The 27,675-nt window shown below is 49.1% G+C and overlaps 1 protein-coding gene across 2 annotated transcripts; it reads right to left on the bottom strand.

Annotated features, from left to right (window-relative positions):
* Positions 1-1,192: 1,192 nt before the first annotated feature.
* On the bottom strand, positions 1,193-27,675 carry LOC137311245 (E3 ubiquitin/ISG15 ligase TRIM25-like). 2 transcript variants are annotated; one of them, XM_067978565.1, is made up of 6 exons: positions 27,045-27,675; positions 22,740-22,835; positions 21,820-22,050; positions 17,255-17,277; positions 16,166-16,299; positions 1,193-4,335 (listed from the first exon to the last, which is right to left on the bottom strand). In XM_067978565.1, exons 1-6 carry the CDS (start codon positions 27,600-27,602, stop codon positions 3,803-3,805), a joined length of 1,575 nt encoding a protein of 524 aa, XP_067834666.1. In that variant the 5' UTR covers positions 27,603-27,675; the 3' UTR covers positions 1,193-3,802. The 2 variants fall into 2 exon arrangements, with proteins under 2 accessions (XP_067834666.1, XP_067834665.1); XM_067978564.1 differs by having other exon boundaries at positions 16,091-16,299.

Genomic DNA, 27,675 nt, shown 5'->3' on the forward strand with positions numbered 1-27,675 from the left:
CTCCCTGGCCTCGCCCCTCCCTATCTCTGTAACCTCTTCCAGCCCTACAATCCTCCGGGATCTCTGCGCTCCTTCAATTCTGGCCTGTTGTGCATCCCCGATTTTCATCGCTCCACCATTGGCGGCCGTGCCTTCAGCTGCCTCGGCCCTAAGCTCTGGAATTCCCTCCCTGAACCTCTCCCCCTCTCTCTCCTCCTTTAAGACTCTCCTTAAAACCGACCTCTTTGACCAAGCTTTTGGTCACCTGACCTAATGTCTTTTTCTTTGCCTTGGTGTCAGTTTTGGTTTGATTGCTCCTGTGAAGCACATTGTGATGTTTTACTACGTTAAAGGTGCTTTATAAATACAAGTTTCTGTTGTTCTTGTAACACTGCAGCTAATGGGACAAGGCCCATCTCACGGGAATCTCATTGCAGCTGAAATTTCCTCCTCTGATTTATGTGTCAGTGACAAAGAATGAAAATATATTAAAACAACTCGTAAAAGGTGGAGGGAAGCAGGGCATTTATTGAGAGATGTATTGTGGTGAATTCTTTGATGAATCTTTGCTCACTTGGAATGTTTTCGATCGGTTAATTTGAACTTCACAATCTTCTCTTTTCAATTTGGACCTGGGTGTCGAGGGCACAATTTCAAAATTTGCAGATGATACAAAACTTGGCCGACGAGGAGTGTGGGAACCAGGCCTCACGTCCCCCTCCCCGCATCCCCCCCCTCCCCCCTCCCCCTCTCTTCCTCCCTCCCCGACCCCCAATCTCCTCCCCTTCTTCCCTCTTCTCCCCCACTCCCTCCTCACTTCTCCCCACTCTTGCTGGCAAAACTCACTGTTGTTACTTTTCCCTCTCTCTCTTTCCCATGGTTTGAACAAGTTGATATGACAGCATCTGATGTTTACAACAGCTTCTCACAGACTTTCAAGGCCTTGCATCTGTCTTACCTTTAACCTTCGAGACAATCTGCTGAATGAAACTTTTCCAATGTGGCCAACCTTCCCAGCATGCTGCCTTGAACAGTCAGTTTAACCGTTCCTTTGTTGAAATAATATTTTTAACCAAACTCAGCTCCTTTAGCAGGTAATTAATAACTGGTGTTGAAAGTCCAAAATCCTTCAGTCGCCCCTCAATTGAGTGTGAGATCGAACAACTCACTTTAACCCATTCATTGAATCTGAATTGCACTCACCACAGATAAGTTTAAACATTGTTACAAGAAGTTTAATCAGCGTCACATTTACAAAAAAGTTCTTTCAAATACGACAAATGAGAAAGAAAAGTGTTACAATCATAACAAGCTGTATAATAACAAAAAGCAGAGACATGATTTTCACCCAAGGATGCTGTCCCACATTATAGACGACCTCCCTCCATTCATGATCCCCAGGGGTAGAGGTCCCTTTTCAATGTCAGCATTACGTTGTTTTGAATGCACTGTCAGTCTATCAATATTAGGGGTTTTAAACTACAGAAGTAATCTAAGAAAGTGGTTTCCCTCATTACTTCTCAGTCTTAATCTTCTACAATCTCCCCCCACCCTCCTTTGTGTGATCCTGGGGCCTTATCTAAGGTCCTCATCCTGTGAGCATCACAGACCGATCTCCAGCCATTTGCTCTTCTAATCTAAGTTTCATTTGGTTAATATCACACATCATGATACAGACAAAGAAAATCATAATACATTGTACAGAAAACTACAGAAACTAGGCTCCCCCCAAATACTACCATATCATCAAGAAATCTTGGACTTCAAAGATCCTCCAGCTCTCCTTTTTACCATTATCCATCTTGTGGATAATTCTGGCTCAGTATTATTTCTCCCCGGCCCTCAGTTTCCCAATTTCATCATTAACTCAAAGGAACCCAACCCTGAATTTTGGAAATCCAAATTCTATGTCCGTCTTTACTTTAATTTCAATCCCTCTGATCGGGACCAGTGTGTTTAACACTATCCTGATTGTTTCATTAACTAGTCGGTTTCTCTATGGAGCATGTGTCAGTGCCTTGATTACCAAGTGTAAATCAGTAGTGATCCAGTATCTGTCCTCACTCTCCTGAGCACATTAACCATTTCATGTCGTGGTGTTGTCAACATGACTGAGCATGTCTGAGACCCGTCCTTCAGGGCATCTCCATCATGCGTTCCACAGACTGGTTGCCTCACGTGCAAAATATCACATTTACACACACAGCAGTTTCCCAAAATCACACCGAACGTGACATCAAATACAAGCCATTCCTGTGCTTTCAGGCTATCTGATCAACAGACCGGGGGGTGTCTGGAGGTCTTTGCTTATCTCCCCCTGCGTGGTCCCGATCTCTCGGGTAGAGCCCAGGTTATAAAATATTCTTCTCACTGTTCAGTATAAGCAAGGACACAACCGTCTCCAAGAGAAAGCTATCAATTAACGATTGTTAACTCCCCTTTCCTGACTTTCACTGGATTGTGTATTGATTCCTGATTGATGCCCTTTGGGGGTTGTTCCCAGGTGATCTTTGTTTCTCACCGGTCACTCACACATCATTTTCCTGACCCTTTGGTTTTTGGTTATCACAAAATGTCCCATTATCACCCATGACCACCTGGGACGCTGATTGTAGACTCCAATTGGTGGGGCAATTTTCCTGTTTGTGTCTCACACACTCAGTCACCTCAGTAACATCCCATAATATTCCCATTTCATGTTGGTTGTGAGCCCTGGAGGAACCTTACTGTCCAATAAACTAAAAATCACCACCCCATAAAACACAGATTAAAAGTTCCCAGTCTGGTCCAATGAATCAATACATTTGCTTAGTTTCGGACAGATGTGTTACCCCCCTGGGCAGTCCCAGAAGCTCTCAGCGATGCCCAGGAGACCCCGGGGGTGAAATTAGTCTCTGGTGTTAGTGCAACACGGGCGATAGTGAATGGACAGCCCATTTTACACCCGCACCATTTTCTTTCCCACTGAAGTCAGTGTAACTCGGGCTGTCGATTCACCATCACTGTTTGGAGCGACCGTCAAAGAACAATTTCAAACCCCAGACTCAGATTTTCACAGCAGCACTTTAAAGGGACCGTGCCCTGTCACTACCATTCACTACTGAGATTAATACAGTCGTGCCCTGTCACTACCATTCACTACTGAGATTCATACGATCGTGCCCTGTCACTACCATTCACAACTGTGATTCATACAGTCGTGCCCTGTCACTACCATTCACTACTGAGATTAATACAGTCATGCCCTGTCACTACCATTCACTCCTGAGATTAATACAGTCATGCCCTGTCACTACCATTCACTCCTGAGATTAATACAGTCGTGCCTGCCACTATTCTGATTCACTCCTGTGATTAATACCACGACAATTCTGCAACTAAAGTGGTAAAATTCTACAACTGAAGGAGACAATTAATTGGAACGCTCCGAATTACAAGCAAACTCACCAAAAGCAGCTATTTTTAGCTTTAGTGACCGATCCTCACAAAGAAAATCACAAAGACCCCGGATCCTGACAAAGAGGGGCAGTGCTGGAAGTGACATAATTAGAGGGGGCGGAGCCAGGAGTGACATCATCAGAGGGACAGAGCGGGGAGTGACATCATCAGAGGGGCACTCCTGGAAGTGACATAATCAGAGACACACTCCCGGAAGTGACATCATCAGAGGGGCAGACCTGGAAGTGACATCATCATATGGAGCAGACCTGGAACTGACATCATCAGAAGAGCAGTCCTGGAAGTGACATCATCAGAAGGGCAGACCTGGAAGTGACATCAGTCCCGAACAGGAAGTGATGTCACTGAGTCTCTGACATCAGGATTAATTTAACAGTTTTAGGGATGTTTCTTCCCAACAACAAAATGCCGGAAACACGGGTTCAGTGAATGTGGTTTGAAATGTGTGTAAATGTGTCAGTGAGTCAGTGACCCGGTGAAATGACACAGTCCCGGCCTCGTAGTCCAACTGAACTCGGATCCGGCTGTTAGACGGGATCAGTGGGAGGTCAGTGAACCGGGAATTGTGACCGGCACTGAGAGAATCAACAAACGAACCAGAATAACATAAACACCAGGATTTACTGCTGACCCCGAGACCAGACTCTCCCCCCTCTCTCTCTGCGCTCCCACACACAATCCCTATTCTCCACTCTTTCCCATCAGTCTCCACATCCCAGGAATGGGATCCTGAGGAGAAACTCTGGGAGCAGAGGACTTGGGGCCAGTCTTTAAACCTCTCTGGGTGAGGTGGGCAGGGCTGTTTCTGTTTAGTCCGTGTTACTGATCTCAGATCATCCGACAGAACCAAGTTCCAGTTTGCTGTCTTTGGATCCAGGCTCATCGCTGACCTTTGCCCTGGAGAGGAGAGAAGAGATTGGTCAGACAGGGTTATTCCACTCCCATCAATGATTGACAGCTGCAGGGTGGGAGTGTCAGTATTTCCCAGACACTGTCAGCCCCATATTACCTCTTAGACTGTGTTAATCCCCTGTTAAATAAATGGCCTTTGATCAGAATCCCTGTTAAATAGCAGTGTGTGGGTCCCAGTGCTGTACACTCAGTGCAAACACTGCAGTGGAGACACACAGTAGCAGTCAGTTTAATCACACAAGCCCCTGGCACTGTGCACACGTTCTCCCAGACACAATGGAGGGGATTCACCGGCACACAACACATCCCACAGACTCACAGTTACAGCCCCACAATCTCAGCACTGGCTGTACTGGGAACACACAGCTCACAGGAGTGTGTCCTGGGCTCTCTCCCTCCTGTTACTGTCCCATCCTGAATACAGGAGTGTGCCCTGGGCTCTCTCCCTCCTGTTACTGTTCCATCCTGAATACAGGAGTGTGCCCTGAGCTCTCTCCCTGCTGTTACTGTTCCATCCTGAATACAGGAGTGTGCCCTGGGCTCTCTCCCTCCTTTTACTGTCCCATTCTGAATACAGGAGTGTGCCCTGGGCTCTCTCCCTCCAGTTACTGTCCCATCCTGAATACAGGAGTGTGCCCTGGGCTCTCTCCCTCCTGTTACTGTTACATCCTGAATACAGGAGTGTGCCCTGGGCTCTCTCCCTCCTGTTACCGTTCCATCCTGAATACAGGAGTGTGCCCTGGGCTCTCTCCCTCCTGTTACTGTCCCATCCTGAATACAGGAGTGTGCCCTGGGCTCTCTCCCTCCTGTTACTGTCCCATCCTGAATACAGGAGTGTGCCCTGGACTCTCTCCCTCCTGTTACTGACCCATCCTGAATACAGGAGTGTGCCCTGGGCTCTCTCCCTCCTGTTGCTGTCCCATCGTGAATACAGGAGTGTGTCCTGGGCTCTCTCCCTCCTGTTACTGTTCCATCCTGAATACAGGAGTGTGCCCTGGGCCCTCTCTCTCCTGTTACTGTTCCATCCTGAATACAGGAGTGTGCCCTGGGCCCTCTCCCTCCTGTTACTGTCCCATCCTGAATGCAGGAGTGTGCCCTGGGCTCTCTCCCTCCTGTTACTGTCCCATCCTGAATACAGGAGTGTGCCCTGGGCTCTCTCCCTCCTGTTACTGTTCCATCCTGAATACAGGAGTGTGCCCTGGGCTCTCTCCCTCCTGTTACTGTCCCATCCTGAATACAGGAGTGTGTCCTGGGCCCTCTCCCTCCTGTTACTGTTCCATCCTGAATACAGGAGTGTGCCCTGGGCTCTCTCCCTCCTGTTACTGTTCCATCCTGAATACAGGAGTGTGCCCTGAGCTCTCTCCCTCCTGTTACTGTCCCATCCTGAATACAGGAGTGTGCCCTGGGCTCTCTCCCTCCTGTTACTGTCCCATCCTGAATACAGTAGTGAGCCCTGGGCTCTCTCCCTCCTGTTACTGTCCCATCCTGAATACAGGAGTGTGCCCTGGACTCTCTCCCTCCTGTTACTGTCCCATCCTGAATACAGGAGTGTGCCCTGGGCTCTCTCCCTCCTGTTACTGTTCCATCCTGAATACAGGAGTGTGCCCTGGGCTCTCTCCCTCCTGTTACTGTTCCATCCTGAATACAGGAGTGTGCCCTGAGCTCTCTCCCTCCTGTTACTGTCCCATCCTGAATACAGGAGTGTGCCCTGGGCTCTCTCCCTCCTGTTACTGTCCCATCCTGAATACAGTAGTGAGCCCTGGGCTCTCTCCCTCCTGTTACTGTCCCATCCTGAATACAGGAGTGTGCCCTGGGCTCTCTCCCTCCTGTTACTGTTCCATCCTGAATACAGGAGTGTGCCCTGGGCTCTCTCCCTCCTGTTACTGTCCCATCCTGAATACAGGAGTGTGCCCTGGGCTCTCTCCCTCCTGTTACTGTCCCATCCTGAATACAGGAGTGTGCCCTGAGCTCTCTCCCTCCTGTGACTGTCCCATCCTGAATACAGGAGTGTGTCCTGGGCTCTCTCCCTCCTGTTACTGTTCCATCCTGAATACAGGAGTGTGCCCTGGGCTCTCTCCCTCCTGTTACTGTTCCATCCTGAATACAGGAGTGTGCCCTGGGCCCTCTCCCTCCTGTTACTGTCCCATCCTGAATGCAGGAGTGTGCCCTGGGCTCTCTCCCTCCTGTGACTGTCCCATCCTGAATACAGGAGTGTGCCCTGGGCCCTCTCCCTCCTGTTACTGTTCCATCCTGAATACAGGAGTGTGCCCTGGGCTCTCTCCCTCCTGTTACTGTCCCATCCTGAATACAGGAGTGTGCCCTGGGCTCTCTCCCTCCTGTTACTGTTCCATCCTGAATACAGGAGTGTGCCCTGGGCTCTCTCCCTCCTGTTACTGTCCCATCCTGAATACAGGAGTGTGTCCTGGGCCCTCTCCCTCCTGTTACTCTTCCATCCTGAATACAGGAGTGTGCCCTGGGCTCTCTCCCTCCTGTTACGGTTCCATCCTGAATACAGGAGTGTGCCCTGAGCTCTCTCCCTCCTGTTACTGTCCCATCCTGAATACAGGAGTGTGCCCTGGGCTCTCTCCCTCCTGTTACTGTCCCATCCTGAATACAGTAGTGAGCCCTGGGCTCTCTCCCTCCTGTTACTGTCCCATCCTGAATACAGGAGTGTGCCCTGGACTCTCTCCCTCCTGTTACTGTCCCATCCTGAATACAGGAGTGTGCCCTGGGCTCTCTCCCTCCTGTTACTGTTCCATCCTGAATACAGGAGTGTGCCCTGGGCTCTCTCCCTCCTGTTACTGTTCCATCCTGAATACAGGAGTGTGCCCTGAGCTCTCTCCCTCCTGTTACTGTCCCATCCTGAATACAGGAGTGTGCCCTGGGCTCTCTCCCTCCTGTTACTGTCCCATCCTGAATACAGTAGTGAGCCCTGGGCTCTCTCCCTCCTGTTACTGTCCCATCCTGAATACAGGAGTGTGCCCTGGGCTCTCCCCCTCCTGTTACTGTTCCATCCTGCTCACAGCTCTGATTAAAGTCTCCATTAATTTCCACACAGTAGTGAGGATTCTGTTGTCAATTGAGATGAATCTGATGTCCCTTCTGTACATTAAACTGTTGCTCCCTGTTCACTCTGAATTCACCAACACTCCCTCTCGCCCTGGGTCTGAGACTTGGACCAATTCCGAGCTGCGAGGAGGGAACATGTGCAGGAACTCGACCCTCGAATCCCTCGCACTGAACCCTGACTGAAGAAACGTCACCGAGAAAGAAAGGGTTAACAAGGAACAGAAAGGGTTAAATAGAAACATAAAGGGTTAAATAGAAATTATGAACATTGTGATCCCCTGTGATATAAACACACCTTGGAATATTCCCGCTCTCCCCCCGATCCCTGTCGACTGCTCGATGACAATCCCTGGGACTGGGGCTACCCCTGTTGAGCTGATTCTGCCCCCTCCCCGGAGCACAGATACTGACAGCCCTGTGAGGGACAGTGTCCCTTTAAGAGACACTCTGATTGACAGTGTGTAACCCCGCCCCTACCTGACCCATGGCGGGTGAAGCTTTGGCCCATTGCAGTGAGGAATGTTTAAAGCAGGTGTCACTGGCGACTGAGGATTAATCTCAGGCTCCTGATCCACACACACAGGGACCTGAGATTAAAGTTCGGGGATATTCCCAGCTGTCTGAACACAACTAACCCGACCTACTAACTGGCCATAACTTTCCAAACATCCGTAGATACGGGGGGCGGTGCCAGAGGACTGGAGAATCACAAATGTTACACCCTTGTTCAAAAGAGGGTGTAAGGATAAACCCAGCAACTATAGGCCAGTCAGTTTAACCTCAGTGGTGGGGAAACTTTTAGAACCGATAATCCGGGACAGAATTAACAGTCACTTGGTCAAGTGTGGATTGAATAGGGAAACCCAGCACGGATTTGTCAAAGGCAAATCGTGTTTAACTGACCTGATAGAGCTTTTTGATGAGGTAACAGAGAGGGTAAATGAGGGTAATGCAGTTGATGTGATGTACATGGACTTCCAAAAGGCATTTGATAAAGTGCCGCACGGTAGGTTTATCATCAAGATTGCGGCCCATGGAATAAAGGGGGCAGTGGAAACATGGATACAGAATTGGCTAAGTGACAGGAAACAGAGAGTAGTGGTGAACGGTTGTTTTTCGGACTGGAGGGTGGTGTGCAGTGGTGTTCCCCAGGGGTTGGTGCTGGGACCACTACTTTTCTTGATATATCTTCTTCTTTGGCAGTCCCTCAGGGTCGAGGATGACTTGCTTCCACTCCGGGAGGGTGGGTTCTGCGGTGACTGAATAGTCCAATCCTGGAGCCGCAGACTCTGCCACAGGTGGGGCAGGTATTGTTTGATAAGGTGGGTGGGTGAGACGCTCTGGATTCTGTGCGCTCTTTTTGCTGCTTACGCTTGGCCTCCGCGTCCTCCACTCGGTGACGCTCGAGGTAATTGGCGCCTTCGTGGATGCTTCTTCTCCAGTTTGGGCGATTTAGGGAAAGCGATTCCCACGTGTCAGTGGGGATGTTGCATTTTTTTAGGGAGGCTTTGAGAGTGTCCGTCTCGCGTTTCCTCTGCCCTCCTAGTGATCGCCTGCCATTGCGGAGCTCGGAGTAGAGCACTTGTTTAGGGAATCTTGTGTCGGGCATGCAGACAATGTGGCCCGCCCATCGCAGCTGGTTGAGCGTGACCAGTGCCTCGATACTGGGGATATTAGCCTGGGAGAGAACGCTCACGTTGGTGCGCCTATCCCGCCAGTGGATTTGCAGGATTTTGCGGAGGCAACGTTGGTGATATCTCTCCAGTGATTTGAGGTGTCTGCTGTACATTGTCCATGTTTCTGATGTGTACAGGAGGGCGGGGACCACGGCTGCTCTGTAGACCATGAGCTTGGTGCTGGATTTGAGGTCTCGGTCTTCGAACACTCTGTTCCTCAGGTGTCACTGGCGCATTGGAGTCGATGTTGAATTTCATCGTCGATGTCTGCTCGCACCGAGAGGAGGCTCCCGAGGTATGGGAAATGATCCACGCTGTCCAGAGGCTCACCGTGGATCTTGATGGTCGGGGGGCAGTGTTGTGTGGCAGGAGCGGGCTGGGAGAGGACCTTTGTTTTCGGGATGTTTAGCCCGAGTCCCATTCTCTCATACACCTCGGTGAATGCATCGACGATGGTTTGTAGCTCGGCCTCTGAGTGTGCGCACACGCTGGCATCGTCTGCGTACTGCAGCTCGATGACAGAAGTTGGGGTGGTCTTGGTTCTGGCCTGGAGGCGTCGAAGGTTGAACAGTTTCCCACTTGTCCTGTAGGTTAGCTCCACTCCGGCGGGGAGCTTCATGGTGATGGGGTGGAGTGTTGCAGCGAGGAAGATGGAGAAGAGCGTTGATGCGATGACACAGCCCTGCTTGACCCCCAGTTTGCACTCGTATTGGGTCTGTGGTGGATCCGTTGGTGAGGATCACGGCTCGCATGTCATCGTGGAGCAGGTGGAGAATGGTGACGAATTTCTGGGGGTAGCCGAATTTGAGGAGGATGCTCCACAATTCCTCACGGTTGACAGAGTCGAAGGCCTTTGCGAGATCGAAGAAGGCCATGTACAGAGGTTGATGCTGCTCCCTGCACTTTTCCTGGATTTGTCGCGTGCTGAAGATCATGTCCATTGTGCCTCTTGACAGGCGGAAGCCGCATTGAGACTCAGGGAGGAGCTCTTCGGCCACTGGAAGGAGGCGGTTGAGGAGGATTCTCGCGATGACCTTTCCCGTGGTGGACCTTAGGGAAATCCCTCTGTAATTTCCGCAGTCGGACCTATCTCCTTTCTTGAAGATGGTCACAATTACAGTGTCTCTGAGATCTCCCAGCATGCTCTCTTCCTTCCAGACAAGGGTGATAAGGCCGTGTATTCGTGTCAAGAGTGCCTCTCCGCCGTGTTTTCGTACTTCAGCGGGGATTCCATCAGCACCGGGGACATTGTTGTTTTTCAGTTGTCGAATGGCTTTTTTGACCTCACGGCGGGCTGGGGTTGTGCTGAGATGGTGGCGGGCTGGGGTTGAGCTGAGATGGTGGCGGGCTGGGGTTGTGCTGAGATGGCGGCGGGCTGGGGTTGTGCTGAGATGGTGGCGGGCTGGGGTTGTGCTGAGATGGTGGCGGGCTGGAGTTGTGCTGAGATGGTGACGGGCTGGGGTTGTGCTGAGATGGTGGCGGGCTGGGGTTGTGCTGAGATGGTGGCGGGCTGGGGTTGTGCTGAGATGGTGGCGGGCTGGGGTTGTGCTGAGATGGTGGCGGGCTGGGGTTGTGCTGAGATGGTGGCGGGCTGGGGTTGTGCTGAGATGGTGGCGGGCTGGGGTTGAGCTGAGATGGTGGCGGGTCGCGTGTTGCGGGACGGTGTCGAGGGTACTTGTGTCGAGGACTGGGTCTTGGTTGAGGAGGTCCTCGAAGTGCTCTCTCCAGCGGGCGTTGACTGCCTCTCTGTCTTTGATGAGCGCCTCTCCATGTTTGGCTCTCAGTGGGGTAGGTCCCTGGGTACTCGGACCGTGGATGGCTTTAATTGCGCTGAAGAAGCCGCGCACGTCGTGGTTGTCAGCGAGTTGCTGAGTCTCCTGCGCTCTTTCCACCCACCATCTGTTCTTTAGGTCACGGGTTCTTTGTTGCACCTCGGCCTTCAGTTGCCTGGAGGCTTGTTTCCTCTCGCTCGAGTTTTGGTGGAGCTGCCAATTCAGGAACGCCTTGCATTTACGGTCTAAGAGATCCTGGATCTCCTGATCGTTCTCGTCGAACCAGTCTTGGTGTTTCCTGGTCGAGAGACCGAGCGTTTCCTCGCAGGTGCTGACGATGGTGGCTTTTAGGGCGGACCAGACGCTGTGGGCACTCTGCGACTCTGGATCATTGGTCGTCGCCAGATTGGTTGTCAGGCGACGGCTGAGTCGGTCTTTCTTCTCAGGGTCTTTGAGTCCAGCGACATTAAGTCTCCTGCGGCAGAGTTTTTTCTGCCGCTGCCGGTTTGGGGCCAGGTTGATGGAGATGGTAGAGTGGATTAGTCGGTGGTCAGTCCAGCAGTCGTCGGCTCCAGGCATGGCGCGGGTGATGCGGACATCTTTGCGGTCCCTCGCTCGGACCATGATGTGGTCTATTAGGTGCCAGTGCTTGGAGATACTTTCCTTGATATATATTCATGACTTGGGTGTAGAGGGGACAATTTCAAAATTTGCAGTTGACACAAAACTTGGAAGGGTAGTAAACAGTGAGGAGGATAGTGATAGACTTCAAGAGGTATAGACAGGCAGGTGGCATGGGCAGACACGTGGCATGAAATTTAACGCAGAAAAATGCAAAGTGATACATTTTAGTAGGAAGAATGAGGAGAGGCAATATAAACTAGAGGGCACAACTCTAAAAGGGGTACAGGAACAGAGAGATCCTGGGCTTTATACATAGAGGCTTAGTGTACAAAGGCAAGGAAGTCATGATGAACCTTTATAATTCACTGGTTTGGCCACAACTGGAGTATTGTGTCCAGTTCTGGGAACTGCACTTTAAGAAAGATTTGAAGGCCTTACAGAAGGTGCAGAAAAGATTTACTAGAATGATTCCAGGGATGAGGGAATTTAGTTCCGTGGATATACTGGAGAAGCTGGGGTTGTTCTCCTTGGAACAGAGATGGTTGCGAGGAGATTTGATAGAGGTATTCAAAATCATGAAGGGTCCAGACAGAGTAAATAGAGAGAAACTGTTCCCATTAGCGGAAGGGTCAAGAATGAGAGGACATAGATTTAAGGTGATTGGCAAAAGAACCAAAGGTGATATGAGGAAAAACTTTTTTACACAGCGAGTGGTTAGGATCTGGAATGCACGGCCCGAGGGGGTGGTGGAGGCAGATTCAATCATGGCCTTTAAAAGGGAACTGGATAACTACTTGAAAGGAAAAAAATCTGCAGTGATACAGGGAAAGGGCGGGGGAACGGGACTAGCTGGATTGCTTTTGCATAGAGCAGGCGTGAACTCGATGGGCCGAATGGCCTCCTTCCGTGCTGTAACCTTTCGATGATTCTATACTGGCAGTCCCCTATAGAATCATAGAATCTTACAGCACAGAAGGAGGCCATTCGGCCCATCGTGCCTGTGCCGGCTCTTTGAAAGAGCTATCCCCTTAGTCCCACTTCCCCGCTCTTTCCACATAGCCCTGCAAATTTTTCCTTTTCAAGTATTTATCCGATTCCCTTTTGAAAGTTATTATTGAATCTGCTTCCACCGCCCTTTCAGGCAGCGCATTCCAGATCAGAACAACTCGCTGTCAAAAAAATTCTCCAAATCTCCCCTCTGGTTCTTTTGCCGATTACCTTAAATCTGTGTCCTCTGGTTACAGACCCTCCTGCCATTGGAAACAGTTTCTCCCTCTCTACTCTATGAAAATCACTCAAAATTTTGAACTTCTCTATTAAATCTGCCCTTAACCTTCTCTGCACTCAGGATAAATGAGCAGGTAATGGAGAGCAAGTTGGCTGCAAAACAGAAAAGAGAGTAGGGATTAAGTGTAGTTACTCAGACTGGCAAAAGGTGGGAAGTGGTGTTCCCCAGGGATCGGTGCTGGGACCACTGTTGTTCACAATTTACATTCATGATTTGTATTTGGGAATTGGAAGTACAATTTCAAAATTTGCAGACGACACCAAATTGGGGGGTGTAGTTTTTCCAAAGGAAGAATGTGTCAAAATACAAGAGGACATTAATAAACTTACAGAGTCGGCTGTAATTGGCAAATGAATTGCAATTTAGATAAGTGTGAGGTGGTGCATTTTGGTAGGAAGAATAAAGAGGCCACAAACTGCTTGTTCAATAAGAGTCTAAATGGGGGAGAGGAGCAAAGGGATCTGGGGGTACAGACACACAAATCACTAAAAGCAGCGACACAGGTTAATAAGGCCATAAAAAGGCAAATCAAGCACTGGGGTTCATTTCTAGATGGGTAGAATTGAAAAGCAAAGAAGTTATGTTAAACTTATATAGAATCTTGGTTAGACCACACTTGGAATATTGTGAACAGTTCTGGTCTCCATATTATAAATAGAATATAGAGGCATTGGAGAGGGTGCAAAAAAAGATTCACAAGGATGATATCAGAACTGAGAGGATAAACTTATCAGGAAAGGCTGAACAGGCTGGGACTCTTTACCCTAGAAAAGAGAAGGCTGAGGGGTGACCTGATCGAGGTTTTTAAGATAATGAAAGGGTTTGATAGGGTAGACGTAGAGAAAATGTTTCCACTTGTGGGGGAGTCGAAAACTAGAGGTCATAAGTACAAAATAGTCGCTAATAAATCCAATTGGGAATTCAGGAGAAACCTCTTTACCCAGAGAGTGGTGAGAATGTGGAACTCACCACCACAAGGAGCAGTTCAGGCAAATAGCACAGATGTATTTAAGAAGAAGCTCGATAAACACATGATGGAGAAAGGAATAGAAGGGTATCCTGATAGGGTGAGATGAAGTAGGGAGAGGGGAGGCCCGTGTGGAGCATAAACTCCGGCATGGACCAGGGGGGCCGAATGGCCTGTTTCTGTGCTGTAGACTTGATGTAACTCGATGTAAAGAGAACAATCCCAGTTTCTCTAATCTCTCCCCATAACTGTCGTCCCTCATCCCTGTACCATTCTAGTACATCTCCTCTGCACCCTCTCCAAGGCCTCGACATCAATAGAATTACACAGAATGTACAGCACAGAAACAGGCCATTCGGCCCAACTGGTCCATGCTGGTGTTAATGCTCCACACGAGCCTCTTCCCTCCGACTTGATTTAACCCTTTCAGTGTATCCTTCTATTCCTTTCCCCCTCATGTCTTTATCTAGCTTCCCCTTAAATGTATCTGTGTGTTCGCCTCAACTGCTCCTTGTGGTAGCGAGTTCCACATTCTCACCACTCTCTCAGTAAAGAAGATTCTCCTGAGTTCCCTATTGGATTTATTAGTCAGGAATCTAACAACACCAGGTTATAGTCCAATAATTTTATTTCAAAATCACAAGCTTTCGTAGATTATCTCCTTCGTCAGGTGAGTAGTGAATGAGAGGTTCTCAAATCGCATATCTTATATTCGGCTGGGACACCACATCATGGATTTATTAGTGACTATCTTATATTTATGACCCCTAGTTTTGGTCTCCCCACAAGTGTAAACATCTTCCTTACGTCTACCCCATCAAACCCTTTCATAATCTGAAAGACCTCTATCAGGTCACCCCTCAGCCTTCTCTTCTCGAGAGAAAAGAGCCCCAGCCTGTTCAACCTTTCCTGATATTTATAACCTCTCCGTTCTGTCATCATCGTTGTGAATCTTTTTTGCACATTATCCAGTGCCTCTAGATCCTTTTTATAATATTGAGACCAGAACTGTGCACCGTACTCCAAGTGTGGTCTATCCAAGATATATGGAGACCAGAACAGTGCACAGTATAGAATCATAGAAAAGTTATGGCACAGAAGGAGGCCATTCGGCCCATCGTGTCCACGCCGACCGAGAATGAGCCACCCAGCCTAATCCCACTTTCCAGCACTTGGCCCGTAGACTTGTAGTTACGACACTTCAGGTGCACATCCTGGTACTTTTTAAATGAGTTGAGGGTTTCTGCCTCTACCACCCTCTCAGGCAGTGAGTTCCAGACCCCCACCGCCCATTGGGTGAAATTGTTTTTCCTCAGCTCCTGTCTAATCCTTCTACCAATCAGTTTAATCTATGTCCCCTGGTTATTGACCTCTCTGCTCAGGGAAACAGGTCCTTCCTATCCACTCTATCAAGCCTTCTCATAATTTTGTACACCTCAGCCTCCTCTGTTCCAAAGAGAACAACCCCAGCCTGTCCAATCTTTCCTCATAGCTAAAATTCTCCAGTCCTGGCAACATCCTCGTAAATCTCCTCTGTACCCTCTCCAGTGCAATTACATCCTCCCTGTGGTGTGGTGACCAGAATTGTGCACAGTACTCCAAGTGAGGTCTAACCAAGGTATATGGAGACCAGAACTGTACACAGTACTCCAAGTGAGGTCCAACCAAGGTATATGGAGACCAGAACTGTGCACAGTGCTCCAAGTGAGGTCTAACCCAGGTATATGGAGACCAGAACTGTGCACAGTACTCCAAGTGAGGTCTAACCAAGGTATATGGAGACCAGAACTGTGCACAGTGCTCCAAGTGAGGTCTAACCCAGGTATATGGAGACCAGAACTGTGCACAGTGCTCCAAGTGAGGTCTAACCCAGGTATATGGAGACCAGAACTGTGCACAGTGCTCCAAGTGAGGTCTAACCCAGGTATATGGAGACCAGAACTGTGCACAGTGCTCCAAGTGTGGTCTAACCAAGGTATATGGAGACCGGAACTGTACACAGTGCTCCAAGTGTGGTCTAACCAAGGTATATGGAGACCGGAACTGTACACAGTACTCCAAGTGTGGTCTAACTAAGGTATATGGAGACCAGAACTGTGCACAGTGCTCCAAGTGAGGTCTAACCAAGGTTTGATACAAGTTTAACATAACTTCCCCACTTCTCCATTCAGATGTCCTCAGTACACACCGCCTTCCTCCTCTTTCAGTCCAATCAGTATATTGATCGTAATCCCCCTGGAAATCTTATTTTAATGATTCAATATCAGTTTCTTCATGTCTCAGACAAGCCCAGCCAACGGCAATCATCTCTAACCTGAGGCCTTTAATCTAAGTGCCTCCTCACCTCTTGAAATTCTTAACCTTGACATCTCTCCTAAAGTGTGGTGCCCAGAATTGGAGAAAAGCTGCACGTTCTTACTTATCATTCCCAATATGTCTGAGTGGTACTTTTCCGATCCATTCAGCCTCTTCTGGGTAAGTTGAGATATTTTGGACAGGTTCAGGGTGAGCGCTGGAACATCTGGGTCTGTGACTCTCTGAGTCTCAGTCACTCTGTAATGAAAGAGGAGAGAATGTTTTTATCAGTGGGGACATTTCAGATCAGAAACCCAAAGGGGAACGAGTGATCAGTGCAACAACCTGCACCCCTTCTAATGCTCGTACTGACACCCCGCAGCAACCCATCCTGAGAATGGCAGAATCCTGGGATTTGCAGTCTCCCTGCATTCACACTGATCTCCACACGAGCAGTGGGATCCTGGTTTGCTGTCACTTCAGCTCAGTTTGTGATTTTCAAAGCCGTCTGTGTTCAGTCCAGTTTCTCTGTACTGGAGTCCTTATCTTTCTATTATTAATAATTATTATTATCCCGAGGGTCTCCAGTCTGTGCTCCCCCCTCTCTGCAGGAACACACTCACTACGATCATGTGAAGTGAGGAGAGGAGAAGGAACAGCCTCCCAGGGACCTGGGATCGGTGGGATTCCCTCACAGAGTGTCCAGTCACATTGACATTACTGGGACATTTCAGCACACACTCATTTCTCTGTTAGTGGATAGAATGAGCCAATCACAAGACATTTTACTGTCACTCTGACACTGGGACCTGCCCCTCTCCTCATTTCTCCATGGGCTGGTTGATAGAACAAGCCAATCACACAGCACTTACTGACCCAATGGAATAAAGCTGTCACTGACACACATGGAGCCTTTAGGAAGCCTCGGTTAGATACAGGTCACTGCAGGTTTCTCTCGCTCTCAATTCCTGTCTAACAGGTTCCTGAGAAGCTCGACACACCGATGGAACAGCCCATCTCACTCCCATTTCCCACAGGCTGCCTGAGCCAAGAACCCCTCAAACCACAGTTAAACATCACTCAATATTCGCCCCATTTGAAAGCCCCTGATCTGGGGAGGTTTCCAAGCGGTGATTCTACTTTCACTCTTCTCCCAGATACAGGTGAAGGTTCCCTATCAGCAGCAGGTACTGTATGACTGAGAGGAACTTACCTGGAAAGGAGCTGCTTCGAGTTCTGTGAATAAAGAGAGGAGATCAAATCAGTCAATAGAATCATAGAATCATACTGCACAGGAGGAGGCCATTCTGCCCATCGTGCCTGCGCTGGCTCTTTGAAAGAGCTGTCCAATTCGTCCCACTCCCCCTGCTCTTTCCCCATAGTCCTGCAAACTTTTCCCCTTCAAGTATTTATCCAATTCCCTTCTTGAATCTGCTTCCACCGCCCTTTCAGTCAGTGAATTCCAGATCAGAACAACTTGTTCCGTAAAAACAATTCTCCTCATGCTGCCTCTGGTTCTTTTGCCAATTACCTTAAATCTGTGTCCTCTGGTTACTGGCCCCCCTGCCAATGGAAACAGTTTCTCCTTATTTACTCGATCAAAACCCTTCATGATTTGAACACCTCTATTAAATCTCCCTTGACCTTCTCTGCTCTGAGGAGAACAATCCCAGTTTCTCCAGTCTCTCCCCACATAACTGAGGTCCCTCATCCCTGTACCATTCCAGGACATCACCTCTGCACCCTCTCCAAGGCCTCGACATCAATAGAATTACATAGAATGTACAGCACAGAAACAGGCCATTCGGCCCAACTGGTCCATGCTGGTGTTAATGCTCCACACGAGCCTCTTCCCTCCGACTTGATTTAACCCTTTCAGTGTATCCTTCTATTCCTTTCCCCCTCATGTCTAGCTTCCCCTTAAATGTATCTGTGTCTTCACCTCAACTACTCCATGTGGTAGCGAGTTCCACATTCTCACCACTCTCTCAGTAAAGAAGATTCTCCTGAGTTCCCTATTGACATCCTTCCTAAAGTGCGGTGCCCAGAATTGGAGACAATTCTCCAGCTGGGGCCCAACCAGTGTTTTATAAAGGTTTAGCACAACTTCCTCGCTTTTGTAATCCATGCCACTGTTTATAAAGCCAAGGATAAGAACATAAGAAATAGGAGCAGGAGTAGGCCAATCGGCCCCTCGAGCCTGCTCCGCCATTCAATAAGATCATGGTTGATCTGATCCTAACCTCAAATCTAAATTCATGTCCAATTTCCTGCCTGCTCCCCGTAACCCCTAATTCCCTTCACTTCTAGGAAACTGTCTATTTCTGTTTTAAATTTATTTAATGATGTAGCTTCCACAGCTTCCTGGGGCAGCAAATTCCACAGACCTACTACCCTCTGAGTGAAGAAGTTTCTCCTCATCACAGTTTTGAAAGAGCAGCCCCTTATTCTAAGATTATGCCCCCTAGTTCTAGTTTCACCCATCCTTGGGAACATCCTTACCGCATCCACCCGATCAAGCCCCTTCACAATCTTATATGTTTCAATAAGATCGCCTCTCATCCCGTGTGATTTTTTAACATCCTCCTCACCTTGTCCTGCCACCTTCAAAGATTTGTGTACGTACACCCCCAGGTCTCTCTGTTTCTGCACCCTCTTTAAAATTGTACCATTTAGTTTATTTTGCCTCTCCTCATTCTTCCTACCCAAATACATCACTTCACACTTCTCTGTGTTAAATTTAATCTGCCATGTTTCTGCCCATTTCACCAGTCTGTCTCTGTCCTCCTGAAGTCTGTTACTATCCTTCACATCGTTTACTACATTTCCGAGTTTCGTGTCACCTGCAAGCTTTGAAATTATGCCCTGTATACCCAAGTCCAGGTCATTAATATATATCAAAAAGAGCAATGGTCCTAATACTGACCCCTGGGGGACACCACTGTAAACTTCCCTCCAGTCTGAAAAACAACCGTTCACCACTACTCTCTGCTTTCTGTCTCTGAGCATATTTCGTGTCCATGCTGCCACTGTCCCTTTAATCCCATGGGCTTCAATTTTGCAAACAAGTTTTCATCGAAGAATTCAATCAAGTTAGTCAGACACGATTTGCCTTTAATAAATCTGTGTTGTCTGTCGTTTATTATCCCATTTTCTTCCAAGTAACAATTAATTTTGTCTCGGATTATTGTCTCTTGAAATTTCCCCACCATCGACGTTAGGCTGACTGGCCTGTAGTTGCCGGGTTTATCCCTCTCCCCTTTTTTGAACAGAGGTGTAACATTTGCAATCCTCCAGTCCTCTGCCAGAGCCTCCACTATTTCCATCCTTACTTCCCTCAGCAACCTCGGATGCATCCCACCGGACCGGGTGACTTTTCTACTTTGAGAGCTGCCAACCCTTTTAGTACTTCCTCTTTATCTATTTTAATCCTCTCCAGTTTCTCTCCGCCCTCCTCCTTTACTGGAAGATTGGCAGCATCCTCTTCTTTAGTGAGGACCGATGCAAAGTATTCATTTAGTACCTCAGCCATTCCCTCTGCCTCCACAAGAAGGTTTCCTTTTTGTTCTTAGTCAGCCCCACCTTTCCTTTAACTACCCTTCTACACTTTGTAAGTTTCTAAAAGACTTTATGTTACCCGCTAATCTTTCCTCATACATTATCTTTGCCCCTTTCATTTCCTTTTCCAGTTCTCCTCTGCACTCTCTGTATTCTGTTTGATTCTCTACTGTGATTACTGTCTATTATGAACCAAACATTTATTATAAGCTTCCTTTTCCTGCTCATTTTAATCTCTATTTCTTTAATCATCCAGGGAGCTCCAGCTTTGGATGCCCTTCCTTTCCCCCTCACAGGAATGTCTCTAGTCTGTACCCAAACTATCTCCTCTTTGAAGGCCTCCCAATGCTCATTTACTGCTTTACCTGACAATCTTTGATTCCAACCCACCTGGGCCAGATCCCTTTTCAACTCACTGAAATTAGCCCTCCTCCAGTTGAGTATTTTTACATTTGGTTGTTTCTTGTCCTTTTCCATTACTTTTCTAAACCTAATGATATTGTGATCACTGTTTCCCAAATGCTCCCCCACTGAAACATGCTCCACTTGTCCCACTTCATTCCCCAGAACTAGATCCAGCACTGCTTCCTTCCTCGTTGGGCTGGAAACATATTGAAGAAAGTTCTCCTGAACACATTTGGGGAATTCCTCCCCCTCTTTGCCCTTTACTCTGTTTTTTCCCCAGTCTATATTCGGATAATTGAACTCCCCCATTATCACTATTCGATTGTTGACACAACAAACAAATCAACACCCAATGAAACCAAACCGTGAATTTGGGATTGAGAGTAAAGAGTTCAGTGTATAACAGTAGGTGGGGCCAGTCACAGGAATGGGGAATAATCCAACATTTCACTGCACTCCATCCTGGGGCAGCACCAACACTCCTGGGGCAGGGCTGAGGGGGCAGCACCAACACTCCCGGGGCAGGGCTGAGGGGGCAGCACCAACACTCCCGGGGCAGGGCTGAGGGGGCAGCACCAACACTCCCGGGGCAGGGCTGAGGGGGCAGCACCAACACTCCCGGGGCAGGGCTGAGGGGGCAGCACCAACACTCCCGGGGCAGGGCTGAGGGGGCAGCACCAACACTCCCGGGGCAGGGCTGAGGGGGCAGCACCAACACTCCCGGGGCAGGGCTGAGGGGGCAGCACCAACACTCCCGGGGCAGGGCTGAGGGGGCAGCACCAACACTCCCGGGGCAGGGCTGAGGGGGCAGCACCAACACTCCCGGGGCAGGGCTGAGGGGGCAGCACCAACACTCCCGGGGCAGGGCTGAGGGGGCAGCACCAACACTCCCGGGGCAGGGCTGAGGGGGCAGCACCAACACTCCCGGGGCAGGGCTGAGGGGGCAGCACCAACACTCCCGGGGCAGGGCTGAGGGGGCAGCACCAACACTCCCGGGGCAGGGCTGAGGGGGCAGCACCAACACTCCCGGGGCAGGGCTGAGGGGGCAGCACCAACACTCCCGGGGCAGGGCTGAGGGGGCAGCACCAACACTCCCGGGGCAGGGCTGAGGGGGCAGCACCAACACTCCCGGGGCAGGGCTGAGGGGGCAGCACCAACACTCCCGGGGCAGGGCTGAGGGGGCAGCACCAACACTCCCGGGGCAGGGCTGAGGGGGCAGCACCAACACTCCCGGGGCAGGGCTGAGGGGGCAGCACCAACACTCCCGGGGCAGGGCTGAGGGGGCAGCACCAACACTCCCGGGGCAGGGCTGAGGGGGCAGCACCAACACTCCCGGGGCAGGGCTGAGGGGGCAGCACCAACACTCCCGGGGCAGGGCTGAGGGGGCAGCACCAACACTCCCGGGGCAGGGCTGAGGGGGCAGCACCAACACTCCCGGGGCAGGGCTGAGGGGGCAGCACCAACACTCCCGGGGCAGGGCTGAGGGGGCAGCACCAACACTCCCGGGGCAGGGCTGAGGGGGCAGCACCAACACTCCCGGGGCAGGGCTGAGGGGGCAGCACCAACACTCCCGGGGCAGGGCTGAGGGGGCAGCACCAACACTCCCGGGGCAGGGCTGAGGGGGCAGCACCAACACTCCCGGGGCAGGGCTGAGGGGGCAGCACCAACACTCCCGGGGCAGGGCTGAGGGGGCAGCACCAACACTCCCGGGGCAGGGCTGAGGGGGCAGCACCAACACTCCCGGGGCAGGGCTGAGGGGGCAGCACCAACACTCCCCATTCCCCAGACATGGCCCTGTTTATATTGAAGATGTACCTGAATAAAGGAGAGAGGGTCCCTCTGTTCCAGACTCTGGTATTCTCCATCTATTAATGTCATCTGTTCCATCCTCTTGTTTAATGCTTCAGAACAGCTTCTAATCTGTGAGAGAGCTCGGAGCCCCTCCTCATCGATCAGTTTCAGTGCGTATTCTTCATCTTCTTCCAGCTGTCTCCTCCAGTCAGAGTAGCTCTTCGATAGCTTTCCTTTCAGCTCATTGTTTCGTGTCTGAAACCCAAACCAACTCTCATTACAAACGGCCCTTCCACACAGCTCTCACCCTGAGCACACGGCACTTTCCAGTGATGGGACAGTTTGTTTCGATCACTACTCAATCACCCGTTAAAGATAGACGAGCAGTGGGTGGTGTCTACTGGGAGAGAAAACGGAGTTTAACGAGTGTTGCCTTGAGCCTTGAGTTTAAAAGAAAGAGCACTGTATTTAGACTGTGTATGGCACTGCCACCTGGTCCATCCACACCTGGAGTGATGGGTCCAGTTTTGGTGCCCACACCTGGTGAAGGAGATCAAGACTCTGGAGAGGACGGTGGCCAGAATGACACGTAGTCTGATGGATTTAATTCTGAGGATCGGCTCCAAGAGGGAGGGTCATTTAGAGAAAGGCCGAGAGGGACAGGATTGAGGTTTTTAAAATGATGGAGGGATTATTGGACTCACTGGTTGGGTGAGGTATTGAGATGGATCGGGATGGTAGGACCAGAGGGTCTGTGTATAAAATCCATAGGCACAGAGTTAGGTTAGACACCAGAGTCCGCGATCTCTGGAACAGACTCCCTGAACATGTGGGGGGTTTGGAGTCACTCCCACCCTTTAAAAGGGAGCTGGGGAGGAATTTCCCAGAGTTTTTCCTGAATTAGTTGCAGATTCCAGAGTAATTCCAGTCGCACTTTTCCCTACCTTTATTTCAGCTTCTGATCTCTCCAAGTCTTGCTGTTTGCTGGAACAATTCTGCTGGACTCCCCGAAGCCTCTCGATTTCTCTCTCCAATTCTTCCTGTAAAGGCAATTGGAAAGTTTTCAAAAAGGTTTCAAACTGAAATTTAAATGGGAAATGATTCCGTTCCAGGAGTGACCCCACTGGGTGTGGATAGAAAGTGGTTTGGGGGATTCTCAGTGTCTGGGCCCTGAGCAGAAATATTCCCTTCTGTGGCTCTCAGTAAAGAGGCGCTCCCCGCCCTGTATAAACTGAGTGACCACACACACCGGCTTCTTTTCACACTGACACACCGTGTGCTGCATTTTCACACGGACTCAGCTCCTCCATTTCCAGGAATCAGCCGAGGGGAAAGGGAGACAGACTCAGTCACACCAGCATTTCTCAAACACCAATTCCCTCTTGTTGTGAGAAACAGTTTCTCCCCCCAGCCCCTGAGTCACTCCCCGTGGGTGTCCCTCACTCCCCCCACCGGTGATGGTCCTCTCCCTGATGGTCAGATGTCAGAATACCCCAGTGTTACACAGGGCTCCAACATGCTCTGCTCTACAGCCCTATGCCATGGAGTGCCAGTTCTCACAGGTGCCCACACTGTGAATTACTGAGCTCCACAGTGCCCTCACCAGGAGGGGCTGAGTGTGGGTGAGGGGCAGTCACCCTGGGTCACTCGCACACCCCTCCCACTGCCCACCCTGTTCTCTCAGACAGACTGTAAGAGAAAGGGGAGGGAGCAAATCTGACTGACAAAAAACAAATAGCAGTAAACATAGAAACATAGAAAATAGGAGCAAGAGTAGGCCCTTCGGCCATTCAAAATGATCATGGCTGATCGTCTAACTCAGTACCCTGTTCCCACTTTTCCCCCATATCCCTTGATCCCTTTAGCATTAAGAAATATTTCTATCTCCTTCTTGAATACATCGAATGACTTGGCCTCCACTGCCTTCTGTGGTAGAGAATTCCACAGGTTCACCACTCTCTGAGTGAAGAAATTTCTCCTCATCTCGGTTCTAAATGGCATACCCCGTATCCTGAGACTGTGACCCCTGGTTCAGGACTCCGCAGCCATTGGGAACATCCTCCCTGCATCTTGTCTGTCTCGTCCTGTTAGAAGTTTATGTTTCGATGAGATCACCTCTCATTCTTCTAAACTCGTGAATATAGGCCGAGTCGACCCAAACTCTCCTCATACGTCAGTCCTGCCATCCCAGGAATCAGTCTGGTAAATCTTCGTTGCACTCCCACTGTGGCAAGGATATCCTTCCTCAGATAAGGAGACCAAAACTGCACACAATACTCCAGGTGTGGTCTCACCAAGGCCCTGTATAACTGCAGTAAGACATCCCTGCTCCTGTACTCAAATCCTCTTGCAATGAAGGCCAACATACCATTCGCCTTCCTAACTGCTTGCTGCACCTGAATGCTCGCTTTCAGCGACTGGTGTACAAGGACACCCAGGTCTTGTTGCACCTCCACTTTTCCCAATCGATCACCATTCAAATAATAATCTGCCTTTCTGTTTTTACAACCAAAGTGGATAACCTCACATTTATCCATGTTATACTGCATCTGCCATGTTCTTGCCCACTCACCCAACTTGTCTAAATCACATTGGAGCCTCTTTGCATCCTCCTCACAGCTCACATTCCACCCCAGCTTTGTGTCGTCTGCAAACTTGCATTTCGTTCCCTCATCCAAATCATTGATATATATTGTGAATAGCTGGGGTCCAAGCACTGAACCCTGTGGTACCCCATTAGTCACTGCCTGCCACCTGGAAAAAGACCCGTTTGTTCCTACTCTCTGTTTCCTGTCTGTCAACCAATTCTCAATCCATGCCAGTATATTCCCCCCAATCCCATGTGCTTTAATTTTGCACACTAACCTCTTGTGTGGGACCTCATCAAAAGCCTTCTGAAAATCCAAATACACCACATCCACTGGTTCTCCCCTATCTATTCTACTAGTTACAGCCTCAAAAAACTCCAGTAGATTTGTTAAGCATGATTTCCCTTTCATAACCCATGCTGACTTTGTCCAATCCCGTTAATGCCCTCCAAGTGTTCTGTTGTCACATCTTTTATAATAGACTAGCATTTTCCCCACTACTGATGTTAGGCTAACTGGTCTGTAGTTCCCTGTTTTTTCTCTCCCTCCTTTTTTAAAATAGTGGGGTTACATTTGCCACCTTCCAATCTGTAGGAACTGTTCCAGAGTCTATAGAATTTTGGAAGATGATCACCAATGCATCCACTATTTCCAGGGCCACTTCCTTTAGTACTCTGGGGTGTAGATTATCAGGCCCTGGGGATTTGTCAGCCTTTAGCCCCATTAATTTCCCGAGCACTATTTTTTTTACTGATACTATTTTCCTTCAGTTCCTCCCTCTCACTCGACCCTTGGTTCCCTAACATTTCTGGCAGGTTATTTGTGTCCTTCTTTGTGAAGACAGAACCAAAGTATGTGTTTAATTGTTCTGCCATTTCTTTGTTCCCCATTATAATTTCCCCCATTTCTGAGTGTAAGGGACCGACATTTGTCTTCACCAATCTTTTTCTCTTGACATATTTATAGAAGCTTTTACAGTCAGTTTTTATGTTCCCTGCTAGTTTATTCTCATACTCGATTTTTCTCCTGCACACGGACTGCAGCGGTTCAAGAAGGCGGCTCACCTCCCCCTTCTCAAGGGCAATTAGGGGTGGGCAATAAATGCCGGCCTCGCCAGCGACGCCCACATCCCTTGAACGAATAAAAAAAAAAATCAATCTCTTTGTCCTCCTTTGCTCAATTCTCAACTGTTACCAATCCTTAGGCTTGCCACTTTTTCTGGCAATTTTATATGCCTCCTCTTTGGATCTAATACTATCCTAATTTCTTTTGTAAGCCATGGTTGAGCCACCTTTCTTGTGTTTTTTTTTGCGCCAGACAGGAATGAATAATTGTAATTCCTGCACATGTTCTTTAAATATTCGCCATTGTCTATCCACAGTCATCCCTTTTAGTAAAGTTCCCCAATCTATCATAGCCAACTCGTACCTCATATTTTCGTAATTTCCTTTATTTAGATTCAGGACCCTAGTTTCGGATTCAACTACTTCACTCTCCATCTTAATGAGGAATTCTATCATGTTATGGTCGCTCTTCCCTAAGGGACCCCGCACAACAAGATTGTTAATTAATCCTTTCGCATTGCACAATACCCAGTCGAGGATCACCTGTTCTCTAGTTGGTTCCTCAATGTATTGGTCTAGAAAATCATCACCTGCACACTCCAGGAATTCCTCCCCCACAGTATTATTGCTAATTTGGTTTGACCAATCTATATGTAAATTAAAGTCACCCATGATTATAGTTGTACTCTTCTTGCATGCATCTCTAATTTCCTGTTTAATGCCCTCCCCGACATCTCCACTATTGTTTGGGGGCCTATAGACAACCCCCACCAACGTTTTCTGCCCCTTGGTGTTTCTTAGCTCCACCCGTACAGATTCGACATCGTGATTTTCCGAGCCAATATCCTTCCTCACTATTGCATTGATTTCCTCCTTTACTAACAACGCTACCCAACCTCCTTTCCCTTTTTGCCTGTCCTTCCTAAATATTGAATACCCCTGGATGTTCAGTTCCCATCCTTGGTCACCCTGCAGCCATGTCTCTGTAATCGCAACTATATCAGAACCGTTAATATCTATCTGCGCTGTTAATTCATCTACCTTATTGCGAATGCTCCATGCATTTGGACACAATGCCTTTAGACTTGTCTTTTTAAGATTGCTAGTCATCTTAGTTTTATTTTGCACTATGGCCCTATTTGTTTCTCGCCCTTGTTTTCTCTGCCTTCCACAATTGCTTCGTCCATTTCTGTCTTTTGTTTCTATGCTTGTTTCCCCCACCTCTGTCTCCCTGCTCAGGTTCCCATCCCCCTGCCATTTTAGTTTAAACCTTCCTCAACAGCACTAGCAAACACCCCCACGAGGACATCCGTCCCAATCCTGCTCGGGTGTAACTCGTCCCGCTTGTACAGGTCCCACCTTCCCCAGAACCGGTCCCATTGTCCCAGGAATCTAAATCCCTCCCTCCTACACCATCCCTGCAGCCATGCATTCATCTGGTCCATTCTCCTGTTCCTATACTCACTAGCACAGACCCAGGGCAGCATGAAAACTCTGGGCTAAATCAGCACTGTCTGCAATCAGTTCTAATTAACATTCATCATTAATAGGAAAACTCTCCCTCACTGTATTTAATATCAGGAATTGTGTCGCTCACCTTAATTGCAGCTTGTGCCTGATCGAGGCTCAGCAGTGTGTGGGATTTATGTTTCACTGTTATGCAGGAAACACACACACTCTCTGCATCATCTTTACAGTAGTTTTCAAAGACCTTCTTATGGTCAAGGCACTGTCTCTCTGTAAGGTCAGCCGTAGGCTCGATTAGGGTGTGATCTTTCAAGGCCTCTTTCATTAAATGTGGATTTAAATGAAGGGAGCAAAAGGAAGTTTCACATTTCAGACACGTCTTCACAGCCGGGGTTGGAGTCTCATCACAATACTCACACATGACACGGCCTGAATCAGCAGGAGGCTGTGAGCGATTGTATTTCTCCACGATATTACACAGCGTGAAGTTTCTCTCCAGACTGGGCCTGGGGTTGAATTTCCGGCGACACTGAGGACACTCAAACCCTTCTGGGCCTGCTGTCTGGGCCCAAACTCCCTCAATACATTTCAAACAGAAACTGTGCAGACAGGGTAATATCACCGGGTCCTGGTACACCTGGAGACACACAGCACAGGTTAATTCATCCTCGAAAGCTCCGGGCTCCATTCCTACAGCACCTGAAAGAGTTTTCACACAGCACAGAGAGAGAGAGAGAGAGGAACCAGAGCAGGAAGTGAAA

Source organism: Heptranchias perlo, unplaced genomic scaffold (assembly GCF_035084215.1).
Source record: "Heptranchias perlo isolate sHepPer1 unplaced genomic scaffold, sHepPer1.hap1 HAP1_SCAFFOLD_317, whole genome shotgun sequence".
In the NCBI taxonomy this organism is placed as follows: Eukaryota; Metazoa; Chordata; class Chondrichthyes; order Hexanchiformes; family Hexanchidae; genus Heptranchias; species Heptranchias perlo.